The following is a 13,147-nucleotide window of genomic DNA, read 5'->3' as shown; positions in this document are numbered from 1 at the left end:
GTAGAACTATTTACTCAGTTCATTATCTGTTTATTGATTGGTATGTCTGGGTTTGTTAGTGTTGGCAGTTTTTTGTCTGTCTTAGAGTCTACCTCTGTATGAAGTATAATTGGCAAAAGTTTTCCTTCCATTTTTTTCCCTTTACATTCACATTTATTCGTTTAGAATTGTTTTCATACAGTGGGTTTGATCATGCTTTTCTTCCCATTCTGTGTGGTGCCTTTTAACTCTGGTTATTGTTCCCTACAGCTTTTATTGTACACCACAGCTTTTACTCTCCTGTGATCCCATTTGCCAGCTCTTGGGCTCTTTCCTTGCTGTTGGAGAAAGCTTACGTGTTTGCCTGTGTAGACATTCGATTGCTAGTGTGTCTTGTGAGGAGCTCACCAAGGAGCTGTCTTAGAACAGAGTTGTTTCCTGCCTCCCAGACTGTCCCCCAGAGCCTCCTGTCCAGGGATAGACTGGCCTCTAACTGTTGGTGACAGCAGAAAAGTAAAACAGCTGAGAGTGAATGAATCTCCTGCAACAGAGGTTACATTGCTTAGCCCTAAAAAGTGTAGGAGGAGCAGAAGCTCCTCGGTGGAGTGGCAGAGGGCTCTGAATTGCAGCCACCTGCCTCAGCTTCTCCCCGTGGTCTGCTGGGTGTTTGTAAGGGCTCAATTTAACAGTGTGGTCTGCCTGCTGCTATTTGTTCTTTTATTTGAGAACCTTGTTGGAGGGATGCTCTGCTCCCCTGTGGACTCATGGCAGCCTCCCCGTTCAGTGTCTTGCTTGATAGTGTTACTGTTAGTTTGTTCTCTCCCTTCGCCTCCTCTATAATTCCTGACCTCAGATTATACAAGAGAGCCATCGTGAGGAACACAGCATAGTATTCACACAAGAATAGACATGCAGACAAGACAGAAAATACAAGGTCGAGAAAGAAAACCATCTCATTCTTCAAAGAGATGTAGAAAAATCTACACTGAACTCAAGAAAGAATTATCATTTTGAAATAATTTTTCTTTTTAGTGTTGTTTTGGATACTTGCCATCTTCTGTGCTTCTGTGAATTCCAGGATTCTTCTTCGTAGTTCCATAATGAATGTCATTGGAATTTTCTGGGTGTTATATTGACTCTGTGGATTACTTTTTAGTTATATAGCAATGTCACATTATTAATCCTTCTTGTGAGTAGTTACAGGTCTTTCCATCTTGTATCTTCTTCAGTTTCTTTTCTTTGGAGACAGGGTCTCATACCTTAGGTGGGCCTAGAACCCATTGTATAGCTGCCCCCAACTGTGTGGTGGGATAGAACCCAGGGCTTGGTGCATGCTGGCTAAGGACCCTGCCAATGGAACGCTTCTTAACACTTACTGCAGAAGTCTGCCTCCTTGCTTAGGCTTATTTCTAGACTGTTGTTAAGAGTCTGTGAATGCGGTATTCCTCATTTTCTTGTCGTGAGTTTGTGACTGGTTTGTACCAATGTCCTGGGGTTTGTATGTTGATTTTGAGTTGTCTAATTCTGCTTCCTCCTTTTCTAGGGCTATGCCTATACTTTCATCACAGAAGATCAGGCTCGCTATGCTGGTGACATAATTAAAGCTCTTGAATTGTCAGGCACGGCAGTGCCTCCTGACCTGGAAAAACTCTGGAGTGACTTCAAAGATCAGCAGAAGGCGGTGAGTCACCGACAGGACTGGGGACACTCTGGCTTTGTGGTGACTGTGCTCACTTATACCTTGTGTGTATTTTATGTTGTTCGGACAGGGTATTTCTACGTAGCTCTGGCTGTCCTGGAACTTGGTATATAGACCAAACGCTCAGATTTGTCAGTTTCTGCCTCCTGAGTGCTCATATGAAGGGTACACATCCAACCCCTTACAGTTTTTAAAAGGAAAAATAGTGGAAATAGAATCTTCTCTTTTGGTTACACTTCGTTGTGTTTTATTAAGTCTGTATACTTTACTTTGAAAATATTTAATAGTGTGTACTCTAAAAATTAACTTTGTTACCTTTTTTCTTAAAAGGAAGGAAAAATAATTAAAAAGAGTAGTGGTTTCTCTGGCAAGGGATTCAAGTTTGATGAAACAGAACAGGCTTTGGCCAACGAGAGGAAGAAGTTACAGAAAGCTGCTCTTGGCCTGCAGGACTCTGATGATGAGGATGCTGCGGTTGATGTGAGTATTGGAGTCTCTGCACATGTGCATGAAGCAGCCTATGGAAGTTGAAAGGTCATCCAGGCAGCCAGTTTAACTGTTTAATCCAGGAATTTTTTAGCGCACTTGTTCTTAGGACATTCTTTACACCTCATAGTGAACTATCCCAAGCTAGATGTGGTGGTCTGTGACTTTCCTACTCTGAGCAGTATGGCAGGAGTGATCCCCAAGTACAAGGTCAGCCTGGGCAACATAGTAAACTTTGTCATGTGGCCACAGATGCCCTCTGCTGAGAACACAGTCTTGTGAGTGTGCTCAGCCTGGCCATGCTGTTGGGGATACTGAAACCAGTGAGTAGTGGTCCAGGACCACACTGAACACAGACCGCATGTCTCCTGTCAGCTGCAGGACATTCCTTTCTGGTGTACCATACTAGTTTAGAACGCAGTAAAGTTGCTGTTTGGTTATGTGTTTATCTTGTAGTGAGTCAACTCAAAACAGGTTAGAGCTGGGCATGAAGCATACCTTTTTTTTTTTTTTTTTTTTTTTTTTTGCTTTTTTTGGTACCTATCCTGGAACTCTCTGTGGACCTGCCTGCCTCTGCCTCCCGAGTGCTGGGATTAAAGGTGTGCGCCACCACCGCCTGACTTGGTAGTTTCATTGTACTGTGATATACATAGTAAGTTGCAGGCTAGTCTGGGCTGCATAGTGAGACTCTGTCTCAAAAAGAAAAAAACAAAAGATGAAGATCCACCCTACTCTCAAGGGGAAAGTAGTGGCTCATAATTTTAAACATATCTTAAAGACCATCTGTGATGCATGCACACAAAATAAATACAAATGGGAGTTTTTTGTTTATTTTGAGGCAGGGTTTCTCTTTGCAGCACTGACTGTCCTGGAACTCACTCCGTAGACCAGGCTGGCCTCAAACTCACAGAGATTCCTCTGCCTCTGCCTCCTGAGTGCTGGGATTAAAGACGAGTGCTACCACTACTCAGTTTATAGATGTGGTTTTTAAAAGCAAGAAAGAACAAAGAAGAAAGCTTAAGCCAGGGACTAGAGAGCTGGTTCAGCATGGTAAAGAAAATGTTCTTGCAGATGGCCAGAGCTCAGTTCCTAGCACCCACACCAGGCAACCCCAGCCCCTGGAGCCCGTACTGCACTACCCATCCCCCATGCACATAGCCATTACAAAAAGTAACAAAATCAAAATAGTCCCTTGTGTCCCGTCCCCATCCCCCACCCGCACCCCCTTTTGCTTTTTCGAGACAGGGTTTCTTTGTGTAGCTCTGGCTGTCCTGGAACTTGCTCTGTAGACCAGGCTGGCCTCGAACTCACAGACCTCTGCCACCTGAGAGTTGGGATTAAAGATGTGTGCTGCTGCCACCCAGCCTGTTTATTAAGATTGTTAAAAGCATGTGGGTTTTAATTTAAAACAACTTCACTCAGTTAAATGTACAGTCCAAACACCTTCACCATAATAACTGTTTGATAGCTGTATGTTACCAAGCTTCCTCTGCATTTGAGACTGAGAAGATAAGAGCCCATTCATTACATCTGATCTGGTTTTCCAGAGGAAGCTGTGCGACTTCCATCATGCCATGAGTCATTTTGTGGGCAAAGCTATCCTTTTTTTTTTTTTTTTTTTTTTTTTTTTTGGTCTGCCCCCCCCCCCCACCAGCCATTCTGTTCTATTAATTAATTTTGTGTGTATGGTGCATTTGTCATGGCATGTATGAGGGGCTCTGAGGATAATGTTGGGGTGTGTGTGTGGTGCATGTGTCATGGCATGTATGAGGGGGTCTGAGGATAATGTTGGTGACTCCGTTCTCTCCCTTGTAGACCCTGGAGCTTAAACTCAGCTCACCAGGTTTACATGGCAATGGCCTTTACCCCCTGAGGGTCTCACCAGCTATTGTTTTATTTCTGTTACGTTTTTGAGACAGTATTTTGATGTGTGTCACCAAGCCCCGTTCCGAGACATCATTTAAAACAACAGATGGGAGCTGCCATATAAACCTGGCTGTGGTTCTGCCCCAGAATCCAGTAAGATGGGAAGAAGGAACTGACTCCACTGTGCCTTTCACACTTGTGCTTTAGGACGCACACAGTTAATAGCAGGTGTTTTTCAGTGATGCAGAGCTAACTGCACTGGGGGCTTGGAAGCTCCATCATTGCTCTTGCCTCATAGGGAAGTTCACCTTCATCCTTTCCTCCTCCTCTTTCTTGTTGTTGGTTTGGTTGACAGCTGTTGTTACATAGCCTCCCCTGACCTCCAGCTGTTGACCTCCAGCTGTTGACCCTCCTGTCCTAGTCTCTGTAGCACTGCCACTATGCTAACCCGTTTTCCTTTATTCAATAGAAAGGGATGGGGATGTGGCTCAGTACAGTGCTTGCTGGCATGGAGCCCTGGTGTGATCTCCAGCAATGCATGAACTGAGTGTAGACCTGCAAGCTGTGGTCCCAGCCCGGAGAAGAGGGAGCAGGAGCATCAGGGTTCAAGAACAGGGCGGAAGAGATGACTCCATAGTTGAAGCACTTGCTCTGCTGTAGGATTCAGGTTTAGTTCCTAGCACCCACATTACATGGTGACTCACAACCATCCCTAACTGCAGTTCCAAGGGAACCAAAGTCCCCTTCTGACCTCCCTAGGCACCAAGCATATACATGGTACACATACATATAAGCAGGCACCTAAAGTAAAATGAATTAAAAAAAAAAAACAAAATAATTCTGGATGATCCTCGGCTATGCAGTAAGTTTGAGCTACACGGCACTGTCACAAAGAAGAAGAGGAACCCTCATTTTAGGCATTGGGGTGTGAGGCCTGGCTTAGGAGCTCACAGCGTCATTCCTGAGAATCACGGGCCTTGGGTTACAGCCTCTAGCTCGGTCACTGAAGAGCAGTTTGGGCTTCTGCCTGAACCCTGGCACAGCTTGGTGCACCGAGCTGTGTCCCTCGTTGACGAGACTGGGGTGGATTTTCAGTGCCTCCAGAAGTCTGGCTGCATGAACCATTAGCATGGTTCTTTTTTTTATTAAAATTTTCATTTATTTTACATACCAACAAGTTTCCCCTCCCTCCTGTTTCCCTGTTCTCTCCCCCTACCTCCTGTCTATCCTCCCCTGCCCCTGCCCTCCCCATCCACCCCTCTACCATTCAGAAAAGGGCAGGTCATATCAGCTTGAGGCAAGACCAGGCCCCTCAGCCTGCGTCAAGGCTGGGCGAGGTGACCTTGCATGGGGAATAGTTTCAAAAAGGCAGCTCATGATTCGGGGACAGGTCCTGATCCCGCTGCCAGAGGCCCCACAAACAGACCAAGCTACACAGCTGTCACCCACATGCAGAGGGCCTCGGTCAGTCCCATGCAGGCTTCCCAGCTGCCAGTCCAGAGTCTGTGAGCTCCCAGTAACTCAGGCCAGCTGTCTGCGGTTCCCATCACTTTTGTTTTCCAACACAGACAGTAGATATTTGAAAGAGAAGTTAGGGAAGAGCTGTTTGCTTTTCTGTTGTTTCATGAAACATTTCTTCTTTGTGTAGATACAATTAAATTACTATTTCTAACCTGGTGTTTACTAATCCTTGATTTTCCCCTGGACTAGATCGATGAACAGATTGAGAGCATGTTTAATTCAAAGAAGAGAGTGAAAGACATGGCTGCACCGGGCACATCCAGTGTGCCTGCCCCAACTGCGGGCAATGCCGAGAAGCTAGAAATCGCCAAGAGGCTGGCTCTTCGAATCAATGCTCAGAAGAACCTGGGCATCGAGTCTCAGGTATTAAGTAATTTGTTCCTAGTCTTAGTCATTGTTCCGGTTGCTGTGTTGTGAGACTCCTAGTGTGACACTCAAAAATGAAAAAAAAAATGTCTTTTTAAAAAAAGTAGGTTTCTTATAGCCTAGGCTGGCCTTGAACCCTCTGTGTAGCCAAGGATAACCCTCTCCTGCTCCTTCTGTCACTGCCTCAGCAAGTGTGACCCCACACTGGGCTTGAGCAAGTGTGCCTCCACCAACCCCCACACACTCTGGGCCTCAGACACTACTTTGAATGCAGATCCTTTCTAGGAACATGCTGAACAAGTTTTATTAAAATGAGTTTTCAAGAATGTACCACACTCAATACAGGCTTCTTTGATACTTGCGTTGGGAGGATGTCTCCTTGTTCCTCATATAGAAACCTGTTAGGATGTGAGTCTGGATTGTTCCTGTAGATCAGATGAGCATCCCCAAGCAGATACTCCACATCCAGAGACTGTTTTCTTTGATACTGATTTTGTTTGTTTCTTTGTTTTGTTTTGTTTTGTTTTTCAGGACAGGGTTTTTCTGCGTATGTAGCCCTGCCTGTCCTGGAACTCACTCTATAAACTACATCTAGAACCCTTGAGATCCACCTTCCTCTGCCTCCTGAGTGCTGGGTTTAAAGATGTTGTCCATCATTGCCCAATATGTTTTGAATCTTTTTCTGTTCAGCTATGTATAGTCAAGTGCTAACATTTGTGCAAATATTGTGAAATTTAAAAGCTTAAGCTCCGAAATGCTTCTTTCTGTCCTCAGCATTCTGGATAAAAGACCCCAGCTTGTACTGTATTTTTGTCTTACCAGAGTTGAAAGAATTTAATTCTCTTCTTCTCTAATTGTTTCATGGAGTGGGTTTATTGGGAACAGAAATAGTCCCTGAATATATGAATACCTGGTTCTCTTTCAAAATAGTGTGCTTAGATAGTCTGGCAGTGTTTTCTCTAAACATTCCACATGATTTGCATTTTGAGGTTTTTTTTCTCTTTTTGTTTTTTTGAGATAGGTTTTCTGTATGGAGTCCTGGCTGTTTGGTAACTCACTCTGTAGACCAGGCTGGTCTCCAACTCTCAGAGATCCACTGCCTCTGCCTCCTGAGTGCTGGGATTAAAGGCATGTGCCACCACTGAGCTGAGGTTTTGGGTTTTTAAACTCAGTGTTCTGTGGCCAACCTAGAGCTGGCAGTCAGTCCCCTTCCTCTGCCTCCTGAGTGTTGGGATTACTGAAGTGTGCCATCATGCCAGATACTGTTTACTTCTCAGTCAAACAGAATTTTTATAGCATGTCCAAAGGATGGTTTAATTAATTGTGATAGTATTTGGAGGATTTTTGAGTGAGTCATTTGCTGTAATTTATTGAGTATTTGGATGGTTCATTGTGGGTGTGGGAAGGCTCAATGATGATGGCAACATACCATTGTAATGAAGTAGAAATGCTTCGTAGTCACAAGGTATGTGGTTTTAGAAGAATTGTATTATGTACTGAGAGTTAGCCAATGATCCATGTCTGTGGTACAGTGATGCATAGTAGGCCATTGAATATCCCACGGTTTTCTCCTCAGGATGAGAGGAAGATGACATTGTCAGTTGTGGACTGACACTGTTCAACCACATGTGTGAGGGATTGCATTAGAAAGATACTCCTGTTTACTAAGCTCAGTTAGTGGCTGTGGGGGAATCATTTATGGTGCAGTCCTTGTCCCTATGTGCCTACAGCTGCAGTTTAACTGGGGGTCTTTTTAAACTGCAGGATGTGATGCAGCAAGCCACCAATGCCATCCTCAGAGGGGGTACCATTCTGGCTCCCACCGTGTCTGCGAAAACCATTGCAGAGCAGCTTGCCGAGAAGATCAACGCCAAGCTCAATTACGTCCCTTTGGAGAAGCAGGAGGAGGAGAGGCAGGAGGGTGGGCAGAGCGAGTCTTTCAAGAGATACGAGGAAGAGTTAGAAATTAATGACTTCCCGCAGGTAGGTAACAGATGGAAAGGGTTTTATATTGTCAGGTAGAAGTGGTTTTCGGGAAAGAATCCCTTCCTTAAAAGACATCAGCCATTATCATTCTGTGTTTGCTTGTTTTGGGGAAAGAATCCCTTCCTTAACACATCAGCCATTATCATTCGGTTTGCTTGTTTGATTTTAGTTTTGAGGGTGGGCCTCAGAGGACGCCGGCCCTCACACTCGATGTGTAGCTAGGGATGAACTTGCCCTCCTCCTTCTCAGGTGCCTGAGTGACAGATGGGCACCTGCCACTCCTGTCCTATTTGTTTATTCTTTTCAGCACTAGAGAACCTAGGATTTGATACATGCCGGGCAAGGCAAAGGCAAGCACTTCAGTATTGGTCTGAACCTCCAGTGATAAGATAGCCCTGACTGTCCTGGATCTCTATAGACCATACTGGCCTTGAACTCAGAGATCCACCTGCCTCTGCCTCCCAAATGCTGGAATTAAAGGCATTCACTGCCCAGTGAATCTATTCGTTAACAACCCAGAATTTTAGACTAATTGTGATTCTGGGGGTATATTGGAGGTGTGGTGGGGCACAGGTGTCAGGAGGGGTGTGTCAGTCGGGACATCTTACAGGAGCTGGTTTTCTTCTTCGTGGCAGTTTCCAGGGTTTGAACTCAGGCGGTCAGTCTGGGCAGTGGGAGCCTTTATCCACCGAGCCCTGTCTACTGCCTCAGCTCAGATTCCTGTGTTGTGATGTAGTTCCCCACACCTTTCTCGTAGACGGCGAGGTGGAAAGTCACCTCTAAGGAAGCCCTGCAGAGAATCAGCGAGTACTCTGAAGCCGCGATCACAATCAGAGGCACCTACTTCCCTCCTGGCAAGGAACCCAAAGAGGGGGAGCGGAAGATTTACTTGGCGATTGAAAGTATGTACCGTTCTTCTGTATGAAGCTTGAGTTAGATCAGGGTTGGTGTAGCTGTAGTATGGGGTCAGTGTGAAGCTGATAGTAGGAAAGACTGAAATAGAGACCTCTGAGAAATAGATGACCATGTGTTGCTTGAGGTCTTGGAAGTTCAGTAACCATACATAAAGCCGAAAGGTGTATTTAAGAGATTGAACAGTCCGTGGTTTTGTGTGTCGCCCTTGTGCAGAAGCCATGCTCATCATCTGTGCCTTTCTCACTGCAGTGCACATGCTGCCCAAGTGCAAGTGCGCACAGGACCGACACTCTTCATTGTGTCGAGTACTCTGATCAGGGTTCGAGTCAGAAAATAACCCAGCTGTACTAGACGACTGTCTTGGCTGGCAGGCAGTCCACTCCCTGACATTACTTGAGGTGTTGTCTCCTGGACCTCCCTAACGTGGAGAAGCAGCCAGGGAAGCTCAGTAGTATGAACCGTGCGCTTTCTGCTCTATCATCAGGTGCCAACGAACTGGCTGTGCAGAAAGCAAAGGCAGAAATCACCAGGCTCATAAAGGAAGAGCTGATCCGACTGGTAAGTGAAACCAACCTTCAGGCCTCACTCATTTCAGTGACGGACAGACTTGGATCTGTCCCACACATCAATCTATCCCTGACTTCCATGTCACTGTATCACCTTCAGATATAGACATATTGTGATTATAAATCTGGAGGTGAGTTTTATGTGTGGTGTGATTATATACTGTCTGGTCTTTTTGTGTCTCAGCATCATATCGAGGCGGCCAGGCTGTTGTTGCGGTTAGCAACATCGCATACCTTTTCATACCTGTGCTGGTTAGTTGTTTAAAACGTAACAGATAACTTACATATTGGAATGAAGGATATTCTGCTTTGGACTTTTATGAATAACACTGCTGTGAATTTTCTTCCTTGACTTTTTCTATACATTAATGCATTTCTTTATTGAATATACACTTTGGAATAGGATTTCTATTTATAAATTCTATAATGCTTAGCTTTTTAGTGGGTGTTACCACATAGTTTTGCAAAAAGCATTTATCCGTTTCCACTCATTGGAGCATCTGAAAATGCCAATTATTCTGCATGTTGACCAACCCATAGTGTGGTCACTGTTTCAAAATTTATGCAGTGAGTTAATTTTAGAAAAACAACAGCCTGCTAAGGATAACCTTCCTAAGGTGACCCTTAGTACCATTGTGTAGCAGTCCCTTTGGAAGGAAGTCTGGTTTGTTATCTAAGAGTAAATGGGGAGGGGGATCTCAATTTCCATTTATAACACATAGAATTCTTTTATGGGCAATCGTTTTCTTATTTATTTGTTAATTTTATGGAGGCACAGTGAGCAGAAAGAATGAATTCTTTATTGAGCCCTGCCTTCTGCCTCCACACAGTATCATAGCCTTTTTATTTGGCTATCTGATAGTTTTACAAAATGTTAAAAGAAAATGGTCTCAAACATTGAGTTTGTGTGTGTGTTCTTTCTAACCTTCTGTCTTTTATTTTCTATCCTAGCAAAATTCGTACCAACCAACAAATAAAGGACGATACAAAGTATTATAAACATCTGGGAGCCACTTTGTACCTGTGCTGGTCTGTGAAGTTTACAATGTATTGTAAAGTAAGACTTTGAAAATTCTGTCTTGCTTATTTTTTAAAAACAAGAAACCAGTGTTTGTTACAGAAGTTGGTTGTCAGTCAGTGCTACCCTGCACATTTCAGAGTGCGATGTTCCTTCATGTAAACCTTAGATACCAATACTCGTAAAAGTCTGGAAACATGGGGTTCTGTGTTGAAGATAGTAATAAAGTGTGTCGGTCACTAAGGGGCCACTGACCTCTCCTCTTTCGCTGAAGTTGTGATGTGATCCATCTTCTAAGAAAAGGTAAAAGTCCATGTCATATTTTGTTGCCCCCTCTTAAGCTTACATCTTATTTGACTGAATGGAACATATGAACTGGATCCAAGAATGTTATAATAGATGTTTACAAAATAGGTTCAGAGTTTTTAATTTTGTCATCAGAGATGAGTAGTAGTTGGTTTGCCTTTGTTTTTGTAAAATTAAACATAAGTAGCATAATGGGACTTTTGCTTTTCTTTTTTTTTCCTCCTTCCGAGAGAGTCCCTGTGTAGCTCAGGCTGGCCTTGAACTTGTGATCGTCCTGCATTTTTACCTTTCTGGTGTTTGAGATTACTGTGCTCAGCTTTCCACTTCTTTCTACTGCATTAGTGCTACTACTTCAGGTTCCTGCTCAGCCTTTGATTCTGCCTAAGGCTAGCTAGCTAATTTGTTTCTTGCCTACTTTTAGAGAAAGTGATTGTGGCCAGTACTCACTAAATATGTTTCTTTAGACATCTGTATATGATATATACAAACACTTTATTACTGTTAACCTAATTTTCCTCCAGGATGATTGAATAGGAAGTGATTTTTTTTCCCATTTAAAACAAGGCAGGTGGTGAATGCCTGTAATCCCAGCATGCAGGAGGCAGGGGCAGAAGATGATGAATTTGAGGTCATCCTGGGCTTTCATAGTGAAGTCTTACAGGGGGCAGAGGCAGGCAGATTTCTGGGAGTTTGAGGCCAGCCTGGTTCACAGGCACACAAAGAAAGAAACCCTGTCTTGGAAAAAGAAAAACAAACAAACAAAAAATCCAAGCAAAACAAACAAGGCTGGGGATATAGGTCAGTGGTAATGCACTTGCCTAACCTCAAGAAAACGTGTTGTTAAGTACTGGTACTTAGTCAGATTAAATGACCTAATGGGTAAGGTGAGCAGGTCTGGCCACCTGAGACCACATGCTCATCCGCACGCACACAAATCTAGTAAAGACAACGAATTACATTAAATACTGGTATTTAAGTTTCAGACTACAGCCTCTCAATAAAGTTTAGTGCACAAAATCCCAAGAATTGTACTTTAGAGCCTTTGCGGTCTGATTCTGAATGCTAATAATTGGATTACCTAAAACTACTTTCAAGACTCATGAAAACTTCATATTGTCATCAGAACAAAAAGAAATGCTTTATTGGGTGTCAAATAAATATTTCTTAAATTTAGAGATGGAAAAGTTTTTAAAGCATTTTTGACTTATACCAGGTGTGGTGGCTCACGCCTCTAATCCTGGCCTTCGGGAGGTAGAAGCAGGATGGTCCCTGGGTTCAAGGCCAACCTGTTCAACATAGTGAGTTTCAGGCCAGCCAGTGCTGTCCAGAGAGAACAAACAAATATGTCTGTGTATATTCTTGATTTAGACGTTTTTAAGTCAGGAGATACTAGAGTTGTTAAATGCTTTTAAGGCTAGAAAGATGATCACTGACTCAGAGCGCCTGGCACTCCTGCAGAGGACCCAGGCTTAGCTTTCCACACCCACATGGCAGCTCATAGTTGTCTGTAATTGTAATGAATACATCTAAAGAACAATCAAAAAATTTTAGTGTAGTAGTAGCCATCTTGACAGATGTGTATTCTGTTTGTTAAGTGTAAGTGTACTTGTACTGGGAAGGTAAAATGTAATTGGAAATTATTTTTAGACCTCCACATACCCAGTTACTTCTCTTGAAGGAAGAAATAGAGGAAATACCTGCAGCAATAAAATGAAACAACTTTTCACTGGGGTTCTCTCCATCGCGCTTCTCCCGGCCTTAGCTTGCTTGCTTCTCCACCACAGGCGGTGTCACTTGACTGAGTATTGAGTCACACTGGTTCAATGGTGCTCCCTGCTCACTGGGTCCCTTTGAGACCCAGAAGTTAACATCCTTTCAAAGTTCCTGTTCGTGGGTCAAGTTGTGAAGAAACATTGGTAGTGTGTTTTTCTAAAATGAAATACTGCTCAGTACATTTTTTTAGTGTCAACACTGATTTTTAAAGTTTGGCTGATGTACAGATTTTGTTTTTTTAATACAATATCAATATTTGCTCAACCTCTCTAGATTCCTTACAGAATAAAGTTAATTCGCTCTTCATTTGTCTCAGATTATCTTTCCTTGAATACTTCCTGCTTTGTTTTTTTTCTTCACTCTTTTTTGTATTTGTAGACATCTAAGAAATGTTACTGTTGGTGTATCTTTTTTTTTTTTTTTTTAAAGACAGAATCTCACTGCAACCAAGGCTGTCTGTCCTGGAACTTGTTTTGTAGACCAGGTTGGCCATGAACTCAGAGAGAGATCTTCCTATCTTTGCTTACCAAGAGCTGGGGAGGAGGGCATACCTTAAAAAATAGTGTGCACCTTAAAACAAACAATCAAACAATTTGTTTCTAATTTGTTATCAAATACATTCTTTTCTAAGAATGACTTTTATGTACTTTATTTTATGTGCTTTTG

The 13,147-nt window shown here is 43.3% G+C and overlaps 1 protein-coding gene across 1 annotated transcript in view; it reads left to right on the top strand.

Moving 5' to 3' along the window:
* Positions 1–12,785, top strand: part of Ddx46 (DEAD-box helicase 46) — a 45,860-nt gene extending 33,075 nt beyond the window's left edge. Inside the window, exons 17-23 of the mRNA XM_051194196.1 lie at positions 1,523–1,660; positions 2,009–2,158; positions 5,741–5,914; positions 7,682–7,900; positions 8,661–8,805; positions 9,303–9,376; positions 10,336–12,785. Of these exons, the coding sequence (XP_051050153.1) occupies positions 1,523–1,660; positions 2,009–2,158; positions 5,741–5,914; positions 7,682–7,900; positions 8,661–8,805; positions 9,303–9,376; positions 10,336–10,383 (948 nt within the window). The 3' untranslated portion in view covers positions 10,384–12,785. The remainder of the gene's footprint in view (positions 1–1,522; positions 1,661–2,008; positions 2,159–5,740; positions 5,915–7,681; positions 7,901–8,660; positions 8,806–9,302; positions 9,377–10,335) is intronic.
* Positions 12,786–13,147: the final 362 nt, after the last annotated feature.

This window comes from Phodopus roborovskii, unplaced genomic scaffold (assembly GCF_943737965.1).
Source record: "Phodopus roborovskii unplaced genomic scaffold, PHOROB, whole genome shotgun sequence".
Lineage (NCBI taxonomy): Eukaryota > Metazoa > Chordata > Mammalia > Rodentia > Cricetidae > Phodopus > Phodopus roborovskii.
The sequence above is the reverse complement of the archived record's forward strand: the minus strand, read 5'-3'. Positions and strand labels throughout refer to the sequence as shown.